Here is a 20,667-nt window from a genome sequence, read left to right on the forward strand (position 1 = left end):
CGGGAGGTAAATTAGCCAGATCTTGTTAATGAAGCATTCCGCTATGAATTCCTCTATTGCGTGCGACTTATGGCCGTCTAGGAGAAGGCATCGCCACTAACTAGGAATAGCAGGAACCGTGTTGGGGATGAACAACTCCTTGAGCTATTTTAGCGCAATATCATTGCTGGTCCACCCGTTTGGTGAAGTCTCAAAACACCAATGCTTCCATCGATCGATTTTGACATCAGGAAACCATTGCTGTTGAACGGACTGGCCCTTGAAGATAACCAATGGAGGGATGGAACGACCGCCGGCAGAAATGGCCTCGATTATCGTGATCCAGGTCCTCCTGGCGCCGTCCTTTTTCAACGTGAACTTGCGCAGAGCATCACTGACCACGAAGCCATTGTGACCTAGGCCTTCTGCCACTCCGCACTCGTCCACGTTCCAGATATTCTCGGGCTGCACCTTTCTGCGCTGCAATGACGTCAACCGGTCGAAGAAGATATCAATGTTGGCCTTGCAGGCACCGTTGTACCGTTTGTATTCGATAAGTCGTGATCTCGAGGTTGTCAAGGTTGGGTTTCGGTGGATGAAACGACGGTACCAGTGCTGCCCAAGATGTGCGGCGGGGTCGTCGATCGACAGCAGCCGCATCGCGAAGTGCTTGAATTGCTTCAATGGTGCTGCATAGCCCAGCTTGGCTTGGTCGAGGGCCCAGGAGACCATATAGTCTTCCTGGGTGACGGAGAGGGCTTGTCGGACTTGGTATTTTTGCTTGAAGGTTGGAACGGCCTTGAGGCGACGACGTAGGTAGGATCTGTCGACTTCGTGTAGTTTGGCAGCTGTCGCAATAGGTACGCCAGCCTCGATGTCGTCCAGTGCGCGGCGGGCGCGCAATTGGTAGTCTTTTGGCACCATGACGATAGCCTCATTTTTGGGGTTTGTAATGGTCGTAATTATGTCGCAGAGAGACGCGAGGAAACAGGTTTATATGGCAGATTGTATGGTGGGTGTTTGAACGCGTCGCGTCGCGACCCCTGGTCGTGATGCGCCCTGGTCGCGAGGCGGAGGGTGGACTTAGTCATCAATGACCTTTGCGAACGAATCCTTGATAGTGTCGATGGAAGACTTGCGAAGCTTGATGCCACAACCGCAGCGAACATCGTCAAATGTTCTTTCACGCTTGTGGAGGATAGAGGCGGCGGTAGAAAAGAGCAGATAGATTTTGTGTAACAACATCTTGATCTATCGTGGTGCCAAATGTGGTGGCGAGGACAGAACAGTGGACTGGACAATTTTTCTACCAGTGGAGCTATATAGTGTTCGCTATGATGGCCTGTTAAAGGGACGAACACAGCTATCCGTCCACGTTCGAGCTGACTGTAGTATGACAAAGAGGTATGACGGATTCGTGCTTTCCCAGCAGGTCATAGCTGCGAGAGGCAGTATATGGATGTCAGTGTGGCGTAAAAGAAATTTGCCGAAAGGGCGGGAAGCTTGATGTAGTCGTTAAGAAGCCAGACTTTAGTCAAGCTTCTGCGTTATATATGATTTCGATTGCCTAGAATAAACATTTCTATAAACCAAAAACCCTGCCTCACGGTTCACATAAGCGTTTTCTAATACGACAACCGGGCGGGCCCGGAGTATCTCTGTCTCAATTAGCCAACAATATTTGCTGTCTATCAAGGTCGTTATTAACCTTTCTGCATTGAATGAGGTTCTAATCAGGATTACGAGTGATCGAGGACAAAGACCGCCAGGCCAGTACTGTAGCAGCCCCGTCTCGTTCCAGCCCCTTTCCTCCGTGGATTTACGTCTAACTTGTCACCCCAGGGCTACTGTCTCCTTCCCAGAAATTCCAATAAATGCGATCTGTCAACAATTCCACAATACCCACAGTAGCAAGACAACCGACTCTGGAACAAGCACAGCGTTTCCTCTAGCCGATCGCTTCGGACCTGCAGAGCATATAAGCGATCACTACTCTTCAGGCTTACGTAATCCTGTAGGGGCAGATCTACATGACAACCAATCCTCGAGAGAGAATGACAATTGAGAGTCAGTGCTAAGCTAAGGCGTTACCTAGCTTACAGGACAGGAACCCCAACGCTCAGTCTTTGGCTGGCCCCGAAGGCTGGATTGTGACACTACTGTGCTGGGGAGAAGAGATTTTCTGATCGTGGCAAAGCAAACCGAACCACAAGCAAAAGGCCCTCTAAGCTCCAGTTCCGGCGGGATCTCCGACGGTGACTCTGCGGACTTCGCCCGCAGAGTTAAGTGAGGGTCCACGCTTGTCATCACTGAGCAGCTGGACTGTACTCCACCGTGTTATGTGCAATTGCCCTCTGCTTATGAGAAATCGCCTGATTACTGCATTGCGAATCGAACGAGCACAGAATTGAGTGACAAAAATGGGTGAAGATAATGTTGTATTGTGGTGGTGGTTCAGTCGGCTTGATGCGATGTGCGAAAGTGAAAAGAGGTTACGCTATAAATACATGAAAAGCAATATGCGGAATGCCTTGTTCATGTGCCAATCTACCCTGCTCTATCACACTATCTTGCATTTCCGTGGGCGATACAGGACAAAAGGTACGACACTGCAAGAAGTTGCTAGGATCTGTTCTCAACCTACTCTTGTTGGCCCAGGGGGTGATTACCAAACGTCCATCTTGGTAAAGCGGGCTGCTATGGTGACTGACACGTGGTCGGGCATCGCGTTAAATTCTCGTCTCAAGCAGCTAATGTCTGAGATCCTAGTATCAACCGTTCCGATCACGTACGCGTAGTTGTTCGTGATGGCACTACCGCCGTTGTGCTCGCGCAACCAAAATGTTAAACAACTCCGCACGGGTCTTAAATCATCGACGAGGGCTAGCTCTCTGAAGCCTATCCTTTAGATTTGCTCCGAGACGCCGTCGATATTATCTGATTGCGAGTTAGCTCTTTGTCGAACAACGGAAGAACTCAGCGTTATGGGCTATTGCGCGGCCACGGGATCTTATGAACATGGCGTGTGAAGATTCCTACAGCTCGCATGGTGCGGCGCCGTGTGCTTGGGCTAAGGCTGAGGTTCGGTGCTAATATTGAGCGAGGTGCCGAATAAGCTTGTAAAACCTTCAGAGTCCTTGCTCGCGTTGCACATTGGAAGAACCGCCATTCTGTTAGGCCAATATGGTGATCACGAAGAGCATAAATCTCCCTGTTGGCAAAATCACAAGTCGTTCATTGTACGTGCGAGGATCCAAATAGCATTATTCAATCATGTAACCGAGATATGTCTCAACCACCAATCGTAGCACTCGCGCTCCGCCCACCTAAATAAGATGCACGGGGATTTGAAGACCTGATAACACCCCGAAAGTGAGGCCGTGTTTCCCAAGCCAAAGGGACCATATGCTACTGCATTGGGACCTTCACGGACGATGAAACTCAACTCCCACTGCGCGCTGACGACTTTGAGCTGCGGCAGAATCGTTTCTCAGCCTCCCCTAATCCCTCTCTCAGCAGGCTCTTTCTCCCTCGTTTCTTCTACCTGCGGATCTGGAAACTGCTGCATCAAGCGTAGCTGGGCCCGACCATAGCTAGCCAATTGACCTGAAGCCTTTTCAACACCAGGAGCGAGACGCTTAGTCTCGACACTAACGGCAAGGGGCCAGTCCGGCTCGAAGGCATTGAGGTGGTTGAGCTGCCGAACCTGATCGACATCGCGCGACATCAGATCGAAGATACGATACTGCAGGTCTGACTTCTCGGGTGGCGCGAGGAAGATCCCGAAGTCAATGCGACAGTCGCATAGAGTTGCTGTCGCTGCTCCGCCACCGCCCCTTCTAACCGTTCTCGCGGCATCGCCGTAGCGGCCGTCAACTTGCACCGACGTCAGGTTCCGACAGCGCAGTGACGATTGTTGGCGACAGGCGAGCCGGAGCATAGGCGAGTGCACCACGTCGTTCCACTCAACCTCGAACGTCTGCCGGCTCGGATCGCTGCACTCCTCTGTACCGTCGCAGATACGCCCCAATTGCCATAACCGATCTCGATGACGCTTGACATGATCGTCATTAACTTTGACAACCTTGGATTGGTTGTGGCCATCCTCGCTTTCGTCCTCGTCGTCCTCACCACCAAAGAACATGTCGTCGCTGATAGCTTCGAATGGCGAGTAAAGAGCCTCGATCTCCTCTTTTAAGGCCAATAGCATGATATGTTTCTTCGTCGATACGGCTCGTACATCCTTCAACAGCGGCCCGAGGCGTGCAGGCAATCGTGGATCCTTTAGCGACCTTCGAAGCAGAGGGAGGTCATCAGCGTAACGCATCCCTCGTTCACGCTTGATCGGTGATGATGCGCGCGATGATGTGGTGCTGGTTGCTGATCTGCGCGATAGAATTGAGTTCGACAAGGTCTGCCACGGAGCAAATTGTAACACAGTGGAGAGCGGAGGAGGACGTTATGCTTTTCAGTCTCATATCTTTTTCGTGCAACATTCACTTTTGTATTAAGTTAGGCACTTGCCCTCCCTGACCCGAAACACTTCGGGTAGTTTATTCGAGCCTATAATTTCAGCATACATTCAAAAGTGCTTCTGACGCGCCTGGTCCACATAGGATCAATTTTACTAACATCAACAGAGCCAAAATGGGCTAACCAAGATATACCTGGTCAGATGAGCCTCTAGGCAATCGATAACTAATTGGGCCTCCTCTGACAGCTTTCCAACCATTCTCAACATGGTCCCACATGTGCGAAACGCGGTTAAAGGTGCGCGTCCGATCGACGTATAGAAGCCGCTCGTTTCCTATGCAAATGATACATTAGGTCTTCTTCCAGACGATAGGAGATTCATCAGGCGCTGAGAAGGGAGTGAGAGCGGAAGATTCTTTCTTGACCAGATCCTTGGAGGCCGGAGCCGACAGCGGCTTTCGAGTCTGAAGCTCTTGTCGAGAGGCGAGCGCGATTATGAGGTTGATGGCAGAGACCTTCCGAGCGACGATGGCTTGAGGAACTCGTATACGAGGCTGTCATTGGCCATTTGGGCTTCAGATAAAAGAGCTGGAAATAAGAAGATATTAAACCCGGAAAGTAGGAAGCTTGCAAATTCAGAATCCTCTAAAATGTTCTAGATAAGGCATTCTGTGAGAGTTTCTATCGAGAATTCTGCAATTCTTTCTAAGTTATATTTTTGTTAAGAGGATCCGTCGTCGTACCGTTCTCTGTTCCCTGCTGCTAGGAAATGACAACGCTGGGCGATTTGGGAGTCATAAATATATAGAACGGAGCTATATCAGGGTTTAACTTCCCTCAGGCTTACGACCGTAAACTAATGTACTATTATTCCTCAGTTAGTGATTGACAACACTCCGTTGTGGACAAAGGGGGAAATAGAAGGACTAGCACTATACATCTCGTAGTATGGATATAGCCTCCAGTCTCTCAGCGCTTGTCTCATCTTCGCCACCAGCACCTGAATCCCATCGTACTTCCAGCCCATAATTTCTTTCAGCATGTACAGTGCAAACCCCTCGAGCGACTGATCCAAGAACAGTAGCGTATACTGACCAACGAGCTTCAGCTTCGGATCCGAGGTCCACCCACCGATCGGAACCTTCCACTTCTTCTCCACAACATCCACGAAGCCTGCGTCGATGATTTGCTGCTTCATCTGGGCCGCGACCTTGAAGGTTCTGCCCATTTTCTCGCCGCACTCAGCGAATAGATTATTCCACTGGACGAAGACGTGATCAGGGCCGACCTTGTCGGACTTCGTAGCGATGTCGAACTCGAGCTCCTCGATCAAACCGCCGGGTTTGGTGTGCCGAAAGCATTGCGCGTAGAGCGCCGGCCAGTCGCTGATGCTACCGTGCAGGTTCCGGATGTGCACGAAGTCGAAGTGGTTGACGCGCCAGGTCCATGGCATCTGCGCGTCGTCGATCTCGAATTTGCAGTTGGGGGGTACCCAGGCGGGCTGAATTGGGGAGATGTCTGTGCCGACTACCTCCGCCGAGGGGAATTGGTCGGCGAAGTCCCTGGAACAAGAAGTCAATGGCGTGCGACTGCTGAAGGGAATTGTTTCCAGCTTACATAGCCCATATGCCGGTACCAGTTCCAACATCCAAGACATTCTGCGGCAAGCGGGTGAGCTGCATGGCATGAGAAGGAAGGCCGACTCGGAGGTCACTGACTTGAGGGAGATCACCGAGAGGGGCGAGGAAGAGCTGGTCGTCCAGCAGAAGCGTTAAATAGTGATGCCTGCACAGCTGTTAAGGTCCATAATAGCCTAGAAAAGCCTCGGAACTTACGTGATATCTAGGCCATCATTCTGCTGGGCATCGTTCGGGGCCCTGGCGGGGATTATTGGTCAATTGCCCCAGGTTGGACTTGCTTGACTTACCAGTATTCCGTCGTCTTTGAATTCTGAAAGGTCCTGCCGTGGATCTGGCGGTAGTGAAGAATGCTATCTGTCAAGGAGGCAGTGGACTCCGCGATCCTGTTTGATTCCTGCATTAGCCACATCTACAAAAAGATCGTCAAGGCTTTCGGCTTACTCGTCCCCGGCTGAAGAATCGGCGTCATCTCCAAAATCTGGATCCTGTTTGAACTAATCAATATTTTTTCCGAATTTAGACGGCACTTGACAGTATTATGGGTACTTGCAATGGGGATTGGAGCCGCATCAGCTTCATGTTGTTGGGGTTCGGGGGTGCAAGCCATACTGTACTCCGCAACGGTAGCGCTGAAAATTACAGTAAGGACGAAAAAGCCCCAATGAAGCCAGGACGAGACCCTTTATCTTATCAAATGGGCCCATTATCCCCCCACCCAGTGGACATAAGTCATCGCAGACGTGTGTGGAGACTAGATTGCTCGACGCTAACAATATTTCCAGCTGCCCATACAAATGCCATACAAAAGTGGAGGTTTTTTGAGCCTCTATCCAATCAGCCTAGCACTTCGCCGCCTAGTACTTCGTCGTCTCGCCATTTGAGGCTATCACCTGTTCAAATCGGTGCCTCATACTATTGAGGTCGTTGTCGACCTTCTTTTGAGTGCATTTTTGAAGCCCTGCTTCGATGACAGCCTTCAGGTCGTCGGTGGTGAGATGCGGGCTATTTTTGACATGCCATTTAATACGTCTGACGGAGCTCTCCACCCAATTGAGGTCAGGAGAGAGCCCTGGGCCTATCACGATATGACGGTCCTCGTCTTTGCAGTATTGAGTAATAGCGTTAGAGTGATGGCTACTGTCGCTGTCCATATATAGGCGGAAGCCCGCGTGCCCAACATGCTGCTGTATCTCTGTAAATAGCTGGCCCAGAATTGGTTGAAGTACTGCCGCCGTCATTTTGCCATTTTTGTTAGTAGGGATCGTGTACCAGTACAGCTTCGATTTGAATCCATATCCGACTGCCCAAACTGCATGGAGGAGAGTCTGTTCGTCCTCGTCCTCTAGGCCATCTGCTCCTGCAGTGTCCTGCTCAGTATTTTGGATCGTACGGCGGGCATTCTGTAACTTCTCCTTTTTCTTTTTAGGGTCATTTATCTGGACGACCCAGTGTTCGTTTCGTTGGTCAGGTCGGCGATGAACCTTCGTCGTAAGTGCAGGTTGGAAGCCGAAATGAACCTCATCCATAGAGAAGCAGGTTCCCCGCCATTCTGCACTATCCCAGCGTCCCTCAAGAAGCTGCCTTTTCGCATAGGTAACTCTCTTTTCCTTTGTTTTATCATCTAGGCCGTCCTTCTGCGAAGAGTTGCGGGTGTGGTACTGGAGGTCGGCCATGCGGCGGCGAATGGTTCGTTCGCCGACGTGGATGTCGAGGTCTGCTTCGGCTGCTGCGATGGGCCATGGGAGCCTGAAGCCCTGGTACTTGTCCTCTTCTGGGAGGGTAATTAGCCACTCATGAAGCTCCTCGCCTTCCTCAAGAGTGAAGCCTACAGGACGCCCTGTACGATGCGGCTTATGAGGGTTGTTCGCGTTCCGTCGAGAGGCCCAGTCAGCACAGCGTTTCTTGGGGGGTACAGTAGGCGACGGCGAGGGCTCCCGTGGGTGCCAGGAGTCCTTGAGAGGCGCTTCTCGAAGCCATGCGTGGCCCTGGCTAGCAGAGACTCCAAAGGCCTTAAAAACGTCCTCTTTAGAGGGCATCTCGGCGGCTTCAGAGTGGCTGGCTTGGTTCTTGCGATTCGACAGGCGCCCGCTCCAGTGCAGGTACTGCAGTGCCCCGAGGACCTGCGCCCGGGTCGGTGTATCATGCTCAATTCCGACCATCGTGAAGTCAATGAAAAAGAGTGCTATCAAGTGCAATGAAGATTCAGCAGGAAGCGCATCGCGAGAAGGCCCTAGGCCTTCAATTTGAAGCTCCTAGCAACGGTAATGACGTTGTTATTGACGAAATGAGGTCATCGTCGATACTGACGAAGGGGGTGGAGACCGCTCGTGATTAGCGTCTCGGCGCGCATCCCTGCAAACGTCTGCGATGACTTATGTCCACTGGGTGCCCCCCACGGACCAGGCCCGCGGAACATCCGATGTATGCATTCCTTTCACGTAATCCACAAGCGAATGCACCACACATGCGAGTGCACCACTATTGTCACGATCCGATCTCCGGGGTCAACCGTCTGATCGGGCGCTGGGGGTTTATGTTCTGAATAAGGCAGGTAGCGGCCTCAAGCAATACTGACTCCGTGCTGTCGTGTCTCGTGGTGGTTGTCGTTCGTGTCTCTTGCGAGATATCACACTTGGATCAATCGAGTGACTAGGTCAAGTGAAGGGTAAGAGTGATACTTAGATTGATCGCTGAAGTACAAAGGTAATGACTGTCTACAAGGAAATCCTTCTGGCTCTATATATCCTTTGTCCTTCATCGTGAACTGTGTTGCCGTACCTTGGAACTGTCAGTTCTACCGGCGCACTGCGCAGTTCCTACTGGGACTGCGCAGTCCCACAGTTCTTGGCACAGTTCCATGGTCTTGGCGTGGTCCTGTCCTGGATGACTCATCAGGGTGGCTTAGGTAATGTTTCTTGGGCCCGCGTGCATGACCTGCCCTTGTCCCTGGCCCGATCTTGCGACCTGTTGGTCGGGTCGTCACAACTATCTTATCGCACATTACCTCACTATAACGTTAACTTACTACAACTCACCCAATTTGAGATAGAAAAGCTTAAAAATAAGACTAAGCGTAAACGATAAGGCTATTATGTATGGAGATATTTATCTTAATTTTGTAGGATTTTTCTTTGATAGTAAAATAGAAAAGTGGAGAACTAGAATACCTGATTTTCCCCTGTCCAGTTATTCCTTACGATTTCAAGTGACCTGATTTGATCCTTCGGTGCTCTATATTGCTGAAAATAGCCTTGGAAAGTTTTAAGGATTTCTATTGACAAATGGTAAGAGATATACGTTGTACAAAAACTGGGTTTTGTATAGGGAATGCCGTGGTGCATTCGCTTGTGTGGTGCATTCGCTTGTGGATTACGTTAGCCTTTCTTTCGAAGCATACGGCGCATGGCACCGAATGGGAAACGTGGCTGCAGAACGGCGTCATCGCCTGGGAATGCGCTGGAACGAAGGAAACCCCTCCAATTAGGGATGGCACAGTACGGTACTGCAAAGAGGACCGTGCCATAATTTGTGTCTCACCGCGTTTGGGCAGAAAGCTCTGCCGCCAGTCAATTGATCTGCTCCTTCTGACGCCAAAAAGGCGGTGAGACGCACACATTCCAGCAGGCGCCTCCGAAGTAGCCCTTGTAAGCCATAATCCTATTATGGTATACTCCGGTAGGTGTACCTGATATGAAATCTGATTGGAGGATAGAAGTAGCTTCAAGTGGAGGGGTTGAAGAATCGACCCATCCCCCACTTACGAAGTACTTGCCTGAATCTTACCGCTACCTTAAGGCGGGGTCTGCCTTCCCTTCCTTGCCTCAAGTTGAACCTTTTTTCAGTTGCACACATTTGTTGTCATTGTCGGAGCTCTAGCCAGGCCTATACTGATCGCCATGACGCTTGATTTTACTTCCTCAATGCTGTGGGCATTATATGCTGCTCAGGCTATGCTCCTCGCAATTATTTGCTATCGGCGCTTCTTCCATCCACTCCACTCAGTTCCCGGCCCGTTCCTTCCTGCAGTGACACGGCTATACCTCTGGTACCACAATGTTATTAAAGATGGCAGCTACTATAAGAAGATTGACGAAATGCATGTCAAATATGGTATGGTACTCAGATTCCACTCTGCTGTAGCCGCAACCTTTAAAACTGGCGCTCCGCAGGTCCCGTCGTCCGGATCGCCCCGAATGAGATTCACCTAGCCGACCCGGATAACTACGACAAAATCTACAGCCTTAGCAGCAAGTTCTACAAAGATCCGCTCTTTTACAATGCACTCGGTGTCGAGGTCATGTTCACTGCCATTGCCAATAACGAGCACCGCCAACGCCGTGCCCCATTGGACCATTTCTTCTCGCGCCGCGCCGTTTTAGGCCTGGAGGATATCGTCCAGGAAAAGGTGAAGAAGCTGTGCCGCCGTATGCATGGTTCGCTCGATGCTAGTAAGCCAGTCGATCTACGGGCAGGTACCCGTGCTGTTTCAATCGATGTTCTCTCCGAGTATGCCTTCGACGACTGCTGGAATCATTTGGACGTCGAGGATTTCGCAGCATGGTTCTCGGAAGCCGTCCGCGGTACGGGCGTCATGTGGTGGACTTTCCAGCAGTTCCCAGCTTTGCTGAGGCCCATGCAGTCGATTCCCGAGGACTACGCCAGAGAGATGAGTCTTGCCATGAATGGATGGATGGACTGTGTGGTGAGAACGAGGGAGTACGTTATGAGAGTGAACGAGCAATTCAAGGCTGGCATCAAGCCCAAGCGCCGAACCATCTTCCACGAGCTCCTAGATCCGTTGAGTACCAACGAAGAGACGTCCTGGCCTCCTAGCTTCGAGAGGTTATATGGTGAAGCTCTCAGCTTCTGCACCGCTGCTGCCGATACCACGGGGAATGCGATGGAGATGGCTGCCTATCATGTCGTCACTAATCCAGATATCTACGATAAGCTTAAGAAGGAACTCCGTGACGCATTCCCGGACCCGAGTACCGACCTGGACTATACCACTCTCGAAAAACTTCCCTACCTTACTGGTGTTGTGAAAGAGGGTCAGAGGCTATCGTACGGCGTCATCAGCAGACTTGCCCGCGCAACTCCCGAGGGTGGCGCGACTTTCAATGGGTACTTTGTTCCTGCCGGTGTATGTCTCCCTCTCCAACTGACCTGGCAGTCCTTCAACTTACTTACTCCACTCCAATAGACCACCGTCTCGATGAGCTCTTGGATGATGCACCGCAACCAGGATACCTTCCCATCTCCAGACACATTCGATCCCACGAGATGGATGGATCCGGACCGAGTAGTCGTGCGCGCGCGCGAGAAGCGTCTTGTCCCGTTCTCGCGCGGTTCCCGCACGTGCATCGGCCAAAATCTCGCCCTTTGCGAGCTTTACGTCACGCTGGGCACCTTGTTCCGCCGGTTCGATAACTTGGCTGCGTTCGATGTAGGACCGGAGGACATGACGTATGTGGACTATTTCACGGCGTTTCATCCGAAGGGCTCGAGGGCGTTCAAGGTTGTTGCAAAAGGGGCCAAATAATTCGCCTGGCGTCAGAGACATAGGCATGGAATGTTGGAGCTTGCAATCAGCCCGAAATCTAGAGCAAACCCACCATAAAGTGAATGGACCTAACGTACTCCACAAGGGAGTGGGACAAACAAGGGAGTGGGACACTTCCGTCCTACCTACGCGACAATATATAAGAGAAATCAACCACAACGCCTCAAATTAATTCAAACTATTCAGAATCCTCTTCTTCAGAGGTGGACTCAACTTTCTGACACGTACGCGCATTATGGCGGGGCTCCCCGCAGACGCCACAGCGTCGCGCGCGCGTCTCTGTCCTCCTCGTACAACCAGTATGCTGACTTGTTTCCGCCTTTAACTGCTCCGTCGCATTGATCTGAGCCCTTAAATCCTTTGCCTGATCAATTGTTAGGGACCCTCCTTTCTGGATCTGCTTTCTCTTCGTACGGCGACGGCGGCTAAGGCGGTCATTTGCATCTCGAAGTTCGGCGAGTTCGTGGCGCATAAGGGTCTGCTCGTGCACCATCATTAAGATTCCTTTGTTCAGCTGCTGCAGGCCTGCAATAATAGACGTAGGCGAGCTATCCTGATGTCGTACGATGCGATTCCTGATATATTCAGTCTGTGATTCCGCCTCAATTGGGTTGTTCGGCGTCTTCGAGACCCAAGGTGGCGGAAGGCCTGCAGATGAACTTGGCGGAGTTGGCGTATGAGGCTTTATATCTAGCTGTGAAATCACATAATCCGGGTCGTACGGTACTAGGCCGGTCGCTCGGAAGCCTGCCTGGATGTTTGACTTGGTAATCGCAGCGTCGTACGCCTTAGAAAAGGCTGGGAGGAAGTCCTCCTTTGCGATATGTGTAATATGCGCCCGCATGAGACCTTCGATTTCTTTACCGTACGCCCGTTTTAGAGGACCAAAGCACCCAACATCGAGAGGCTGGAGCTTATGCGACGAGTGAGCAGGCATACAGAGTGTAATAATGTTCTGCTCCTTGCAGTATAGCTCGATATCGACCGAATGGTGGCTCGAGGATAAGGAGGCGATAAGCACCCTTCGTACGACTCTTTGTATGGAAATCGAGGTGTTTTACCCATTCTACGCCTCTCTCGTTCGTCGTCCAACCGTTCTCAGAGAGTGCGATTACCCAGTCGTACGGAAGAGGGCTTTCGGTCGTCCAGGAGTCGAGGTGGACCTTGCCTGCGAAGATGATGTACGGCGGAATCGAATTGCCGGACGACCCGATGCCCTGAATTACTGTAACCCATTCCTGATTACCTTGTTGTACGGCTCTTGGCCTCCCGCGTCGATCGGAGGTCGTAACCACAGTCTCGGCGGAGATCTTACCCATCGCGAAGCCCGTCTCGTCGAAGTTGTAGATATCGTTATTGTAGATACCGTATTTCGCGATTATATTCCGTACGAGGGTAAACCACGCGCGATACGCGTCTGGACCTTCGCAAGAGGACTCTCTGATAGTCGATTCTTCGATTAAAACGCGTTCGGAGCTCAGTTCGTCGTCGTACGAAGTTTGTAGCCCAGTTCGTTCCGACGCGCGGCGCGTCGCGTGCGCGGAGGAGTCGATCCGCCATTTCTCGAACACCACTAAGTCGCGGCGGAAATGATCGCGAATCTAGGTCGATTACGTATCGTACGATGCTCTCCTCTTCGTACGGGGTCAATTTCTGGTTATGTGGTCGGGTATCACGTTTGCGCTCTACGCCACGTCGTCGGTCTCGGAGGGTTGTACGTGGGACATTATAGATTGATGCTGCCTTTCGAACACTTAATTTCGGGTTTGATTGAAGCGCGTTTAGCGCTAAGATAAGGTCGTGTTCTTTAGATTGCGCCATAAGAGGTAATGGTGGGAGAATGAAGGAAAAGATTGAGGATTTGTTTAGGGGGAAGAAAGTGGGCGGGTCGCTTGTGGATTACGTTACGTCATTTTAAGCCACCCAAATTATCATTGCATCAACGTCTCTTAGTGATCGTTTCTGGGTCTCGTTGGCACGGTCTCTGGTACACATCATCTGTCGATCATGCCTAAGTAGTTGTGGAAGCCCCATCCTATATCAACCCGGTTCGAGGAGAACCCACAACACATAGTCTCGACAGGCACGCATATGATGATTTATGGAAACCTGCACAGCTTCAAAAATAAAGTTCCTCCACTCATTCGCCCTCATAGCCTCCCTTTCACGCGTAGAAGGGGAAATTGCCTCGGCTATCTGTCTTAGGCAAGGCCACCCAGGAGGCACTGTCCTTCGACTTGCAAGCAATCAAGGAGTCGACCGTAGGCAGACAGTATTTAGGGGAAATCCACAGCTGAGAGTGGATCGAAATTCGCGGGGACAAGGGCCTGGAATGAGACGGATCTGTTACGTGCACAGACCTTTCGTAGGACATGACATGTCCTACATGAGAATGAGAGGGACGTCGAGGTGTGCACGGTCGACACTGCATATGTGGGGCATGTTGAACCCTTAAAGTTGACTCAATTACGGGGCTGAGCACGGAGCTAAGGGCGGAGCTGCTTCCCGTGCGGACCGGTCACGCTATCCCCAGACAGTATGCGGACTGTACAGACCCTTTCTTGGCGCGAGGATCACCCACCAGTTCTGTGCTCCCATTCACAACCCAGCTGTCATCGGCATGCGAGGGATACACGTCGTAATGAGTATCCAGCTTGAAGTGTACTGGGCCAAGTCTCTGTATTCATTTCGTACATGCCTGAGCTTACCTGGCCATGCCAGCCTCAATAATGGCGCCAACCGCTTCGCCGCGTCTTGTGCCAGTAACGCTGTGTCTAGTTTGGAACGGGTACGAACAGATATTGACGGGCACACTCCGTCTCCTTGCGTGAGTCTCAGTCAGCCCAATGGATCTCCGTGAAGATCTAAACCACCTGCACTGTGCGACATTGTTAGATATTGTATTGTTCCAGCCCCATGTTCGTGCTTCGTCCAAAGACACTGAAACCAAGGCGACGCGAGCGGGTCACCCTCTACCAACGATGCGCCAGTGTTTGAGCAGCACGAGGATAGCATGGACACCCTGGAGATCGGCAGTGTGCGTCACAGTCGTGGCTAGGCGTTCGACGCCGAAGAGCGCACCCTCTTTCAGGTGTGCAAGACATCTATAGTGGAACCTGGAGGTCATCAACTTGCAAAGGCTGATGCCAGAACCAAGGCCGCCGCAGTAAGCCGGCAGAGTGCAGGGACTTCGAGCATAGCACCACGCTCAAGCTAGCTCTAGAATGCCGAACAGCAATTGTGAAACAGTGGGATCGGTACAGATACAATGGTGGACGGTATCATCTAATAATATTATCTATGAGGGGCCTCCTGGACCTGTCTGACTTCCTCGCCTCAGCGCTTGAACCTCCAGAATGGCCGAGCGTTTCTTGTTGCGATCCGGACATCATGATGACCTCCCATTACTTCCCACCAATCGAGAGCAAATTCCCGACCTGGCTATAAAGTGCGCTGCACCGGACTGGCTGGGCACTAATGTTCAAGCACTGGTCCTCAGGCAAAAACGTCTTCTCGCCGCAGAACTCATCGCTGCGTCCAAGTGCCATCACACCATGAGACAGCTTCCCGCAACTGCATTAAATCCACCACTATTGTCTTTCTCCTCAATGCCAGTTCGATGGCAGCGAGCACGTAGCCGCGCTCTCGTCGTTGACGGTGCTCTCCTTTGCCTATCGATCGGAATTTCAGTCCCTCGGTGACCTTTGTTGGAAGGTCACTGGTCGTCCATGGCGTTCGGCGACTGCATGGAGCCTCAGTGCTCTAGCATATGCCATGTTTCACACTTTTGCCTCTGTCATGCCCATCTCTCAGAAACCCGACGAAGTAGCTTCTATTGGACTCACGGACGCACGCAGATGACCGTCCGCAAGACCTGGCGGCTGATGTGCTGGGGAAAGCCGGTGAAGGGGCTTTGCGGTCGCCATTGCGTGCAAGGGCTGGTTGCCAGCAGCGGTGTGAAAGTCGCAGCTCGAGTGTTATGGCTAAATGAGATTCATGCTAGGTCTCCTCCCAGATATTTCTTCGTAGCATAGCATCTAAAGTTGTTTTTGTTGCCGGCCTACCCAGTCCAATGGCGCATCGACGAGTAGTCTGACAGTGTAGTCGAGGAATGGGGCTATCATGTCGTCGGCGAACTCCGTCGGCCACGTCTCTCCCAATCTTCTTAACACATCGTCGAACCAGTTGCGCTGATCCCATTCAGGATTCACGTTCATAGCTCGCAGTATTGACAGCAGCGCATCCTCTTGCTGAGCGTTTGATGATATTGTGGCGATGTCGACAGATCCGACCACACTTGGACCCTCGCTCGGATGTGTCGTGTTCGTTGACTCCCTGATCGTCCAATTCGGCCGCGTACCAGCCAGCTCGAAGGTGTGGCTGACGAGGTCTGTCGAATGGAAGAGCTGCCGGGTGGCACATAACTGTGTAGTACGAGTCTCCTGGTTGTCGCGAGGATGCCCTTGAATGACGAGAATCGAGACAACTTGCTTGCGTGTGTTGTCTCGAGGCACTGGAACTGCGCCATTGTCCGAGGTCCGCGTCACCATCTCCTGTCTCGATCGCGGCCACAGCCTGCAAGCCACCTGCACCGACAGAACGTATTATGGGTGCTTTGTTGGCGTAATCCGCTTTCGCTTGCGCGTGGACAAATCGAATGGGCGTGGAGCGGCTGACTTCTGGGGGTGATTGAATTACTCTTCGGTATTATGCAGAGTGACAGGATACCCGTGGGCGATGCAGCTGAGGAGATAAGAATACAGACATCGACGACACGTGCTCCCACCAGGTTGCAGCACGACTGGTGTTGTCAGAACAGATGACCACAAAGCACACCAGCAAGCAACAAGATGGCGTGGGTCATGGAAAAATTCAAAAGCTGCCACAGAGGGATTCCGTTCTTGCGCGGCGGACCAGGCAGGCTAGGCGAAGAAACCGGACCTGGCGAAGCTGGATTTCTGCGCACCATGATATCTCTGTAAGTGGGAAGATCCGCCGGAAGGCAGCGGAAGATGCCATGGACCCGCCCAAGAATAACCCTGAAGAACCTCCCGCCGCCATGGTAAGTTGTAAAGTGTCATGGCGGCGTGTCCTCTGGCCCCAGGACTCCATGGTGGCGTTGAACCTTGAAGGGGGACAACGACAACTGCACCCAAACCAGGGGCCACACTTCCCGCCCAATCAGCCGACCGATTCATGTTGATGGGCTGCAAGCAACAGAGTCCCGCTTATGGAGCGGTCTAGAACATGTAAATCAGTGGGGAACATGGCAGCACGATTGTGGACCTGGCCCAGCTGAAGACACCACACCCACGCTCGGCAGTCACAGGCCCAACTCCGACACCAGAGACCAATCAGCCAATCCAGATGGCACGCAATCAGTAGTTGCGAGTGTCGAAGTCCGACGGGCTACTGGCGGCCCATACTGGTTGGATATTAGGTTGGCGGCCTCGGAATTTTGTCTGAACACGCCACATCAATGTCCTGGTAAAGGCACTTCGTCCACTTCGACGAGGGCACAGAACATCGCTTTGAGCTTGTGCCATGTGTCCACGCGCGCGCCCCTAGTGCCATGCGCGTCAGGGCGAGGTTCTATGCAGCCACGGAGATGACGTGGACCAGATTGAGCGTGGCTTGGCAGGCGTTTCAAGGCTTGCGAGCGGCATCCTTCAGCTCGTTTTTCTGCAGGATGGCAGGCTCAGACGGGGAATGGGCCGACGCAACATTGTTGGCGTGAGCCACTGCACGCCGCCTAAGACGGACTGCCTGGTGGTTTGACTTTGATTAAGGCTCCGGCGCAACATCCGTAGCGGGATGGGGCGGCCAATGTCACATTCCACCCCAAGCGGGGCCTCTGCACGGCACCAGCCGAAGCCTGACTGTGCTACTACTCTAGACACTCTGCCTCGACGATCGCCTTCCAAGCTGCGACCAGATTCGTACCCTCGGTATCCTCGACGGTCCTTACCCGCCCTAGCCACGCTATGAACTCCTCTTTCCCCATACACTCGACTTGTAGCTCTCGCCAGATCAGCTGCTCAAGCTTCCTGCTCGCTGTAGCTAGCCAGACCACCGGCATGACTCGATCTCCCCACCGGCACCTCGCCGTCTCTCCCCACTTACACCAAGCCTGCGGGAGACCGCACGTCCAGCAGCACGTGTACTCTTTGAACCGGATCTGCCGCCGCCACGCCATATACGCTTCCGATCCTCCTAGTACCTTGCAACTCCGGAACTCGTGCTCGTAAGTCCTCTGTCGACCATCTGCCCGGCCCTGGTGACACCACTTGACGTAGCACACTGCGCACTTGCTATCCATCAACTCTACCCACTCCAGCAACTTCCGGATCCTCCTCTGCCTCTCCTTATTATCTCCTCTAAGACGGTCGTCTACTACCTCGGCTGCTGCGGAGTGCCAGTCGCCTGTAGTACCACCCTCGCTACATTCGCCCATACCGACAACCTCATCTAGTACGTCGGCCTGTACCTCTGTAAGTTGCCGGCACCGGTCACAGCGCACGGCTTGAAGACTATCGCAGTCCTGCGCGATGCCGTCCATGAACGCCCCAAGCACGAGCCTCCGGCAGTCTGGCGTCTGCACGAACCGCTCTGCTGCCTGCCGGTTCAGCTGGTCTACATCGCTCGCCTGCCGGTCATAGTAGACAGCCGCCCTACCTAGCACCACGATCGACTCCACCTCCTCCCCCGCCTTCCTCCCGCCTCTGCCCGTCTGCTGGATAAAATCCACAAGCCCGTACGGCTGCTCCGCGTGGATAATGGCGACGATACCCTCGATGTCCACCCCGGTCCCTAGTCCTGTCGTTGCTACTACCCAGCGGGTTTCTGATCGACCTTCAACCCAGTCCTCGAGTACCGCTTGCCGCTCTGATAAGCTCATGTCGCTATGGTGGTACCCGCATCGGATCAGCTCGGCGAGCCGTGTACAGTTAGCCTTAGACCTGCTGTAGATCACGCCTTTCTGCTTCCCAGTCATGCGGCCAGTTATGCGGATAACCTGCTTGACGACCTCGTCCTCGACTGCGCTACGCCCTGGTCCCGTCACTTGTACGACGTTGTAGCTAATGTTCTTCTTATCGGACCTTGCTCGGATGATCTCGGCGTCCCCTACGAGCATCGCCTGCCGAAACCAAGCCTCGAGCCGCACTGGCAGCGTAGCCGTTAGCAGAATAACTGGACAGCTGTACCGGTATATGAACTTGAGGTCCGTGAGCCTCTTCCGGTAGCTCGCGTCCATGATAATCGTGTGGCACTCGTCGACGACGAACCGTTTTAGTAGTCCCCGTGCTCGTAGCTGGTCTGTATATGTGGAGAACTCTACGCTGTTGACCTGGTCGGCGCTAACAAAGACCAGCCGTGATATCCGCGGCTGCTCCTCTCGGCCGGTTACCTGTGCTGGTAGCCACTGCTGGCAGTCCAACCCCAGATCCGTAGCACGTCCGACCAGATCGTTAATTAGTGCCACGAATGGTACTATTACGACGCTGACACCTGCATTCATGCTGGGGACTGCTGGTAGCATGAATAACACGCTCTTGCCAGCTCCCGTGGGCAGTACGACAATGAGAACTCGGTCTCCCCGGAGTGCTAACGTCTGCTGCGTAGCCTCCCGCTGTTCATCTGATCGCCAGCATGCGCCTGGACCTAGTAGCTGATATAGCCCTCCGTTGAGCTTGGCGTCAGTACTGGCAGCTAGCGGGCTGACGTCCCCGTGGCGGCCCTGAGTGATCCTGCCTGCAGCGATTGCTCGCCTGGCGGCCCAGTCTGGCGTCTGGAAGTCATTCCCCATCCGCGCCTGCGAATATGTACGCTTAGACGGCGTATACGGCAGCTTTGTATCCGGCGTCTGTGACTGATCGTTTCCGCTGTAACCGAAGATCTTCTTTCCTGCGCTGCTCATCATATCGGAGCCCGGCGTGCTCTCGGTACTGAACACGAGAAACTGGTGCCATAGTCGGCTGATCTCCCGGTAGTTGGCAACCATTTGTGGCTGCAGCTGGTTCGGAAACTGGACATTGACGGCATAATGCTGCCGCGCGATGGCGCTGCCGTGCGTGGCCGGCAAGTCCCAGACGTACTCGACCTTGTTCTGGCCACATGCCTCGCCGGTAAGCGCGTCTTCGAAGTTCTGCGGGTTGTCCCAGTCGGCCTCATCAACCATGTCGACCTCTAGCTGCTGGACCACTAGCCCCCTAATGTGTCGGCCTAGTTCGATCGCGACGTGGCGGTAGTCAGCGACGCCAAGCTTGACCCCGATGTGTTCCGTCGTGACTGTAGCTAGCTTGTTGCTCAGCTCGGTCGTCGTCCAGATCCCTTTCCGGCTATCTTTCCAGAGCCACGCATCAAGCGGCTTAGAGAGTCCCTGGCCCGTAGTCTCCGTAAGTAGTAGCCGCTCGAACGGTAGGATCCATAGGATGTAGGCAACCATTAGTCGGCCAACCGTCTCTGGTAAGAACCGTGCAACCTTACGGCCGATTCCGCGGATAGCCTTGGCCTTGTCGCGGTCTGTAACTAACAGTACCTGGCCGTCGAACACAAAGACATTCCGGAGCATATCCTGCGTGTCGCAGTGCCGGATCGTCATGATCTCTGGACCTCTGCCGGGCTGTCCTCCCCATGTGTGCGTACTGACGAGTAGGGCCTGGCGGAATGACTAGAGCTGGTTGAGCCACTGCTGGACCTGAGCTGTACGGAATTTTGCCGCTTCGTCGTCCCAGAGCTGGGCAATACCTGGACCGACTAGCTTCCGGAAGCCTGGCTCGAGCCAGCTGTTCTTCTCGTGCGTAGCAAACGACGCCCCGGGTCCCTCGAAGCTGAGGCTGTCCGTGATCCGTCGGAGCACGACGATCTGGCTAAGCGGAACCCACTCTCCGAACATAAGCTGATCTAGGAGCTCCTCGGCATCCGTAATAATGCTAGCCGCCATAACCCGAAAGTCGTTGAGCAGGATGCGCTGGCCAAGATATCGTAGTGCCTCCTTGCTGTCCTCCCACA

General features: G+C 53.1%; 5 protein-coding genes across 5 annotated transcripts; 1 reads left to right on the forward strand and 4 right to left on the reverse strand.

Annotated features, from left to right (window-relative positions):
- Positions 1-3,191: 3,191 nt before the first annotated feature.
- B0I36DRAFT_336657 (uncharacterized protein) lies at positions 3,192-4,393 on the reverse strand (the record flags this gene model as incomplete). Its single annotated transcript, XM_046155605.1, has 2 exons — positions 3,192-3,451; positions 3,524-4,393. Coding segments are annotated over 2 exons (1,071 nt in total), but the record flags the coding sequence as incomplete, so codon positions are not given.
- A 761-nt stretch (positions 4,394-5,154) lies between these two features.
- On the reverse strand, positions 5,155-6,186 carry B0I36DRAFT_336660 (S-adenosyl-L-methionine-dependent methyltransferase). Its single transcript, XM_046155606.1, has 3 exons — positions 6,070-6,186; positions 5,391-6,014; positions 5,155-5,316 (listed from the first exon to the last, which is right to left on the reverse strand). The coding sequence occupies exons 1-3, from the start codon at positions 6,132-6,134 to the stop codon at positions 5,280-5,282; spliced, it is 726 nt and encodes a 241-aa protein (XP_046005720.1). The 5' UTR covers positions 6,135-6,186; the 3' UTR covers positions 5,155-5,279.
- A 125-nt stretch (positions 6,187-6,311) lies between these two features.
- On the reverse strand, positions 6,312-6,732 carry B0I36DRAFT_336667 (uncharacterized protein). Its single transcript, XM_046155607.1, has 3 exons — positions 6,643-6,732; positions 6,534-6,577; positions 6,312-6,475 (listed from the first exon to the last, which is right to left on the reverse strand). Exons 1-3 carry the CDS (start codon positions 6,697-6,699, stop codon positions 6,376-6,378), a joined length of 201 nt encoding a protein of 66 aa, XP_046005721.1. The 5' UTR covers positions 6,700-6,732; the 3' UTR covers positions 6,312-6,375.
- Positions 6,733-9,889: 3,157 nt separating this feature from the next.
- Positions 9,890-11,666, forward strand: B0I36DRAFT_336674 (cytochrome P450). Its single transcript, XM_046155608.1, has 3 exons — positions 9,890-10,202; positions 10,262-11,235; positions 11,296-11,666. Exons 1-3 carry the CDS (start codon positions 9,989-9,991, stop codon positions 11,632-11,634), a joined length of 1,527 nt encoding a protein of 508 aa, XP_046005722.1. The 5' UTR covers positions 9,890-9,988; the 3' UTR covers positions 11,635-11,666.
- Positions 11,667-15,692: 4,026 nt separating this feature from the next.
- On the reverse strand, positions 15,693-20,257 carry B0I36DRAFT_368714 (P-loop containing nucleoside triphosphate hydrolase protein; the record flags this gene model as incomplete). The annotated part of the gene is made up of 2 exons (XM_046159657.1): positions 15,693-16,045; positions 17,779-20,257. 2 exons carry the CDS (start codon positions 20,255-20,257, stop codon positions 15,693-15,695), a joined length of 2,832 nt encoding a protein of 943 aa, XP_046005723.1.
- Between the last annotated feature and the right edge of the window lie 410 nt (positions 20,258-20,667).

The sequence above is a fragment of the Microdochium trichocladiopsis genome, assembly GCF_020744255.1.
Source record: "Microdochium trichocladiopsis strain MPI-CAGE-CH-0230 chromosome Unknown B0I36scaffold_12, whole genome shotgun sequence".
In the NCBI taxonomy this organism is placed as follows: Eukaryota; Fungi; Ascomycota; class Sordariomycetes; order Xylariales; family Microdochiaceae; genus Microdochium; species Microdochium trichocladiopsis.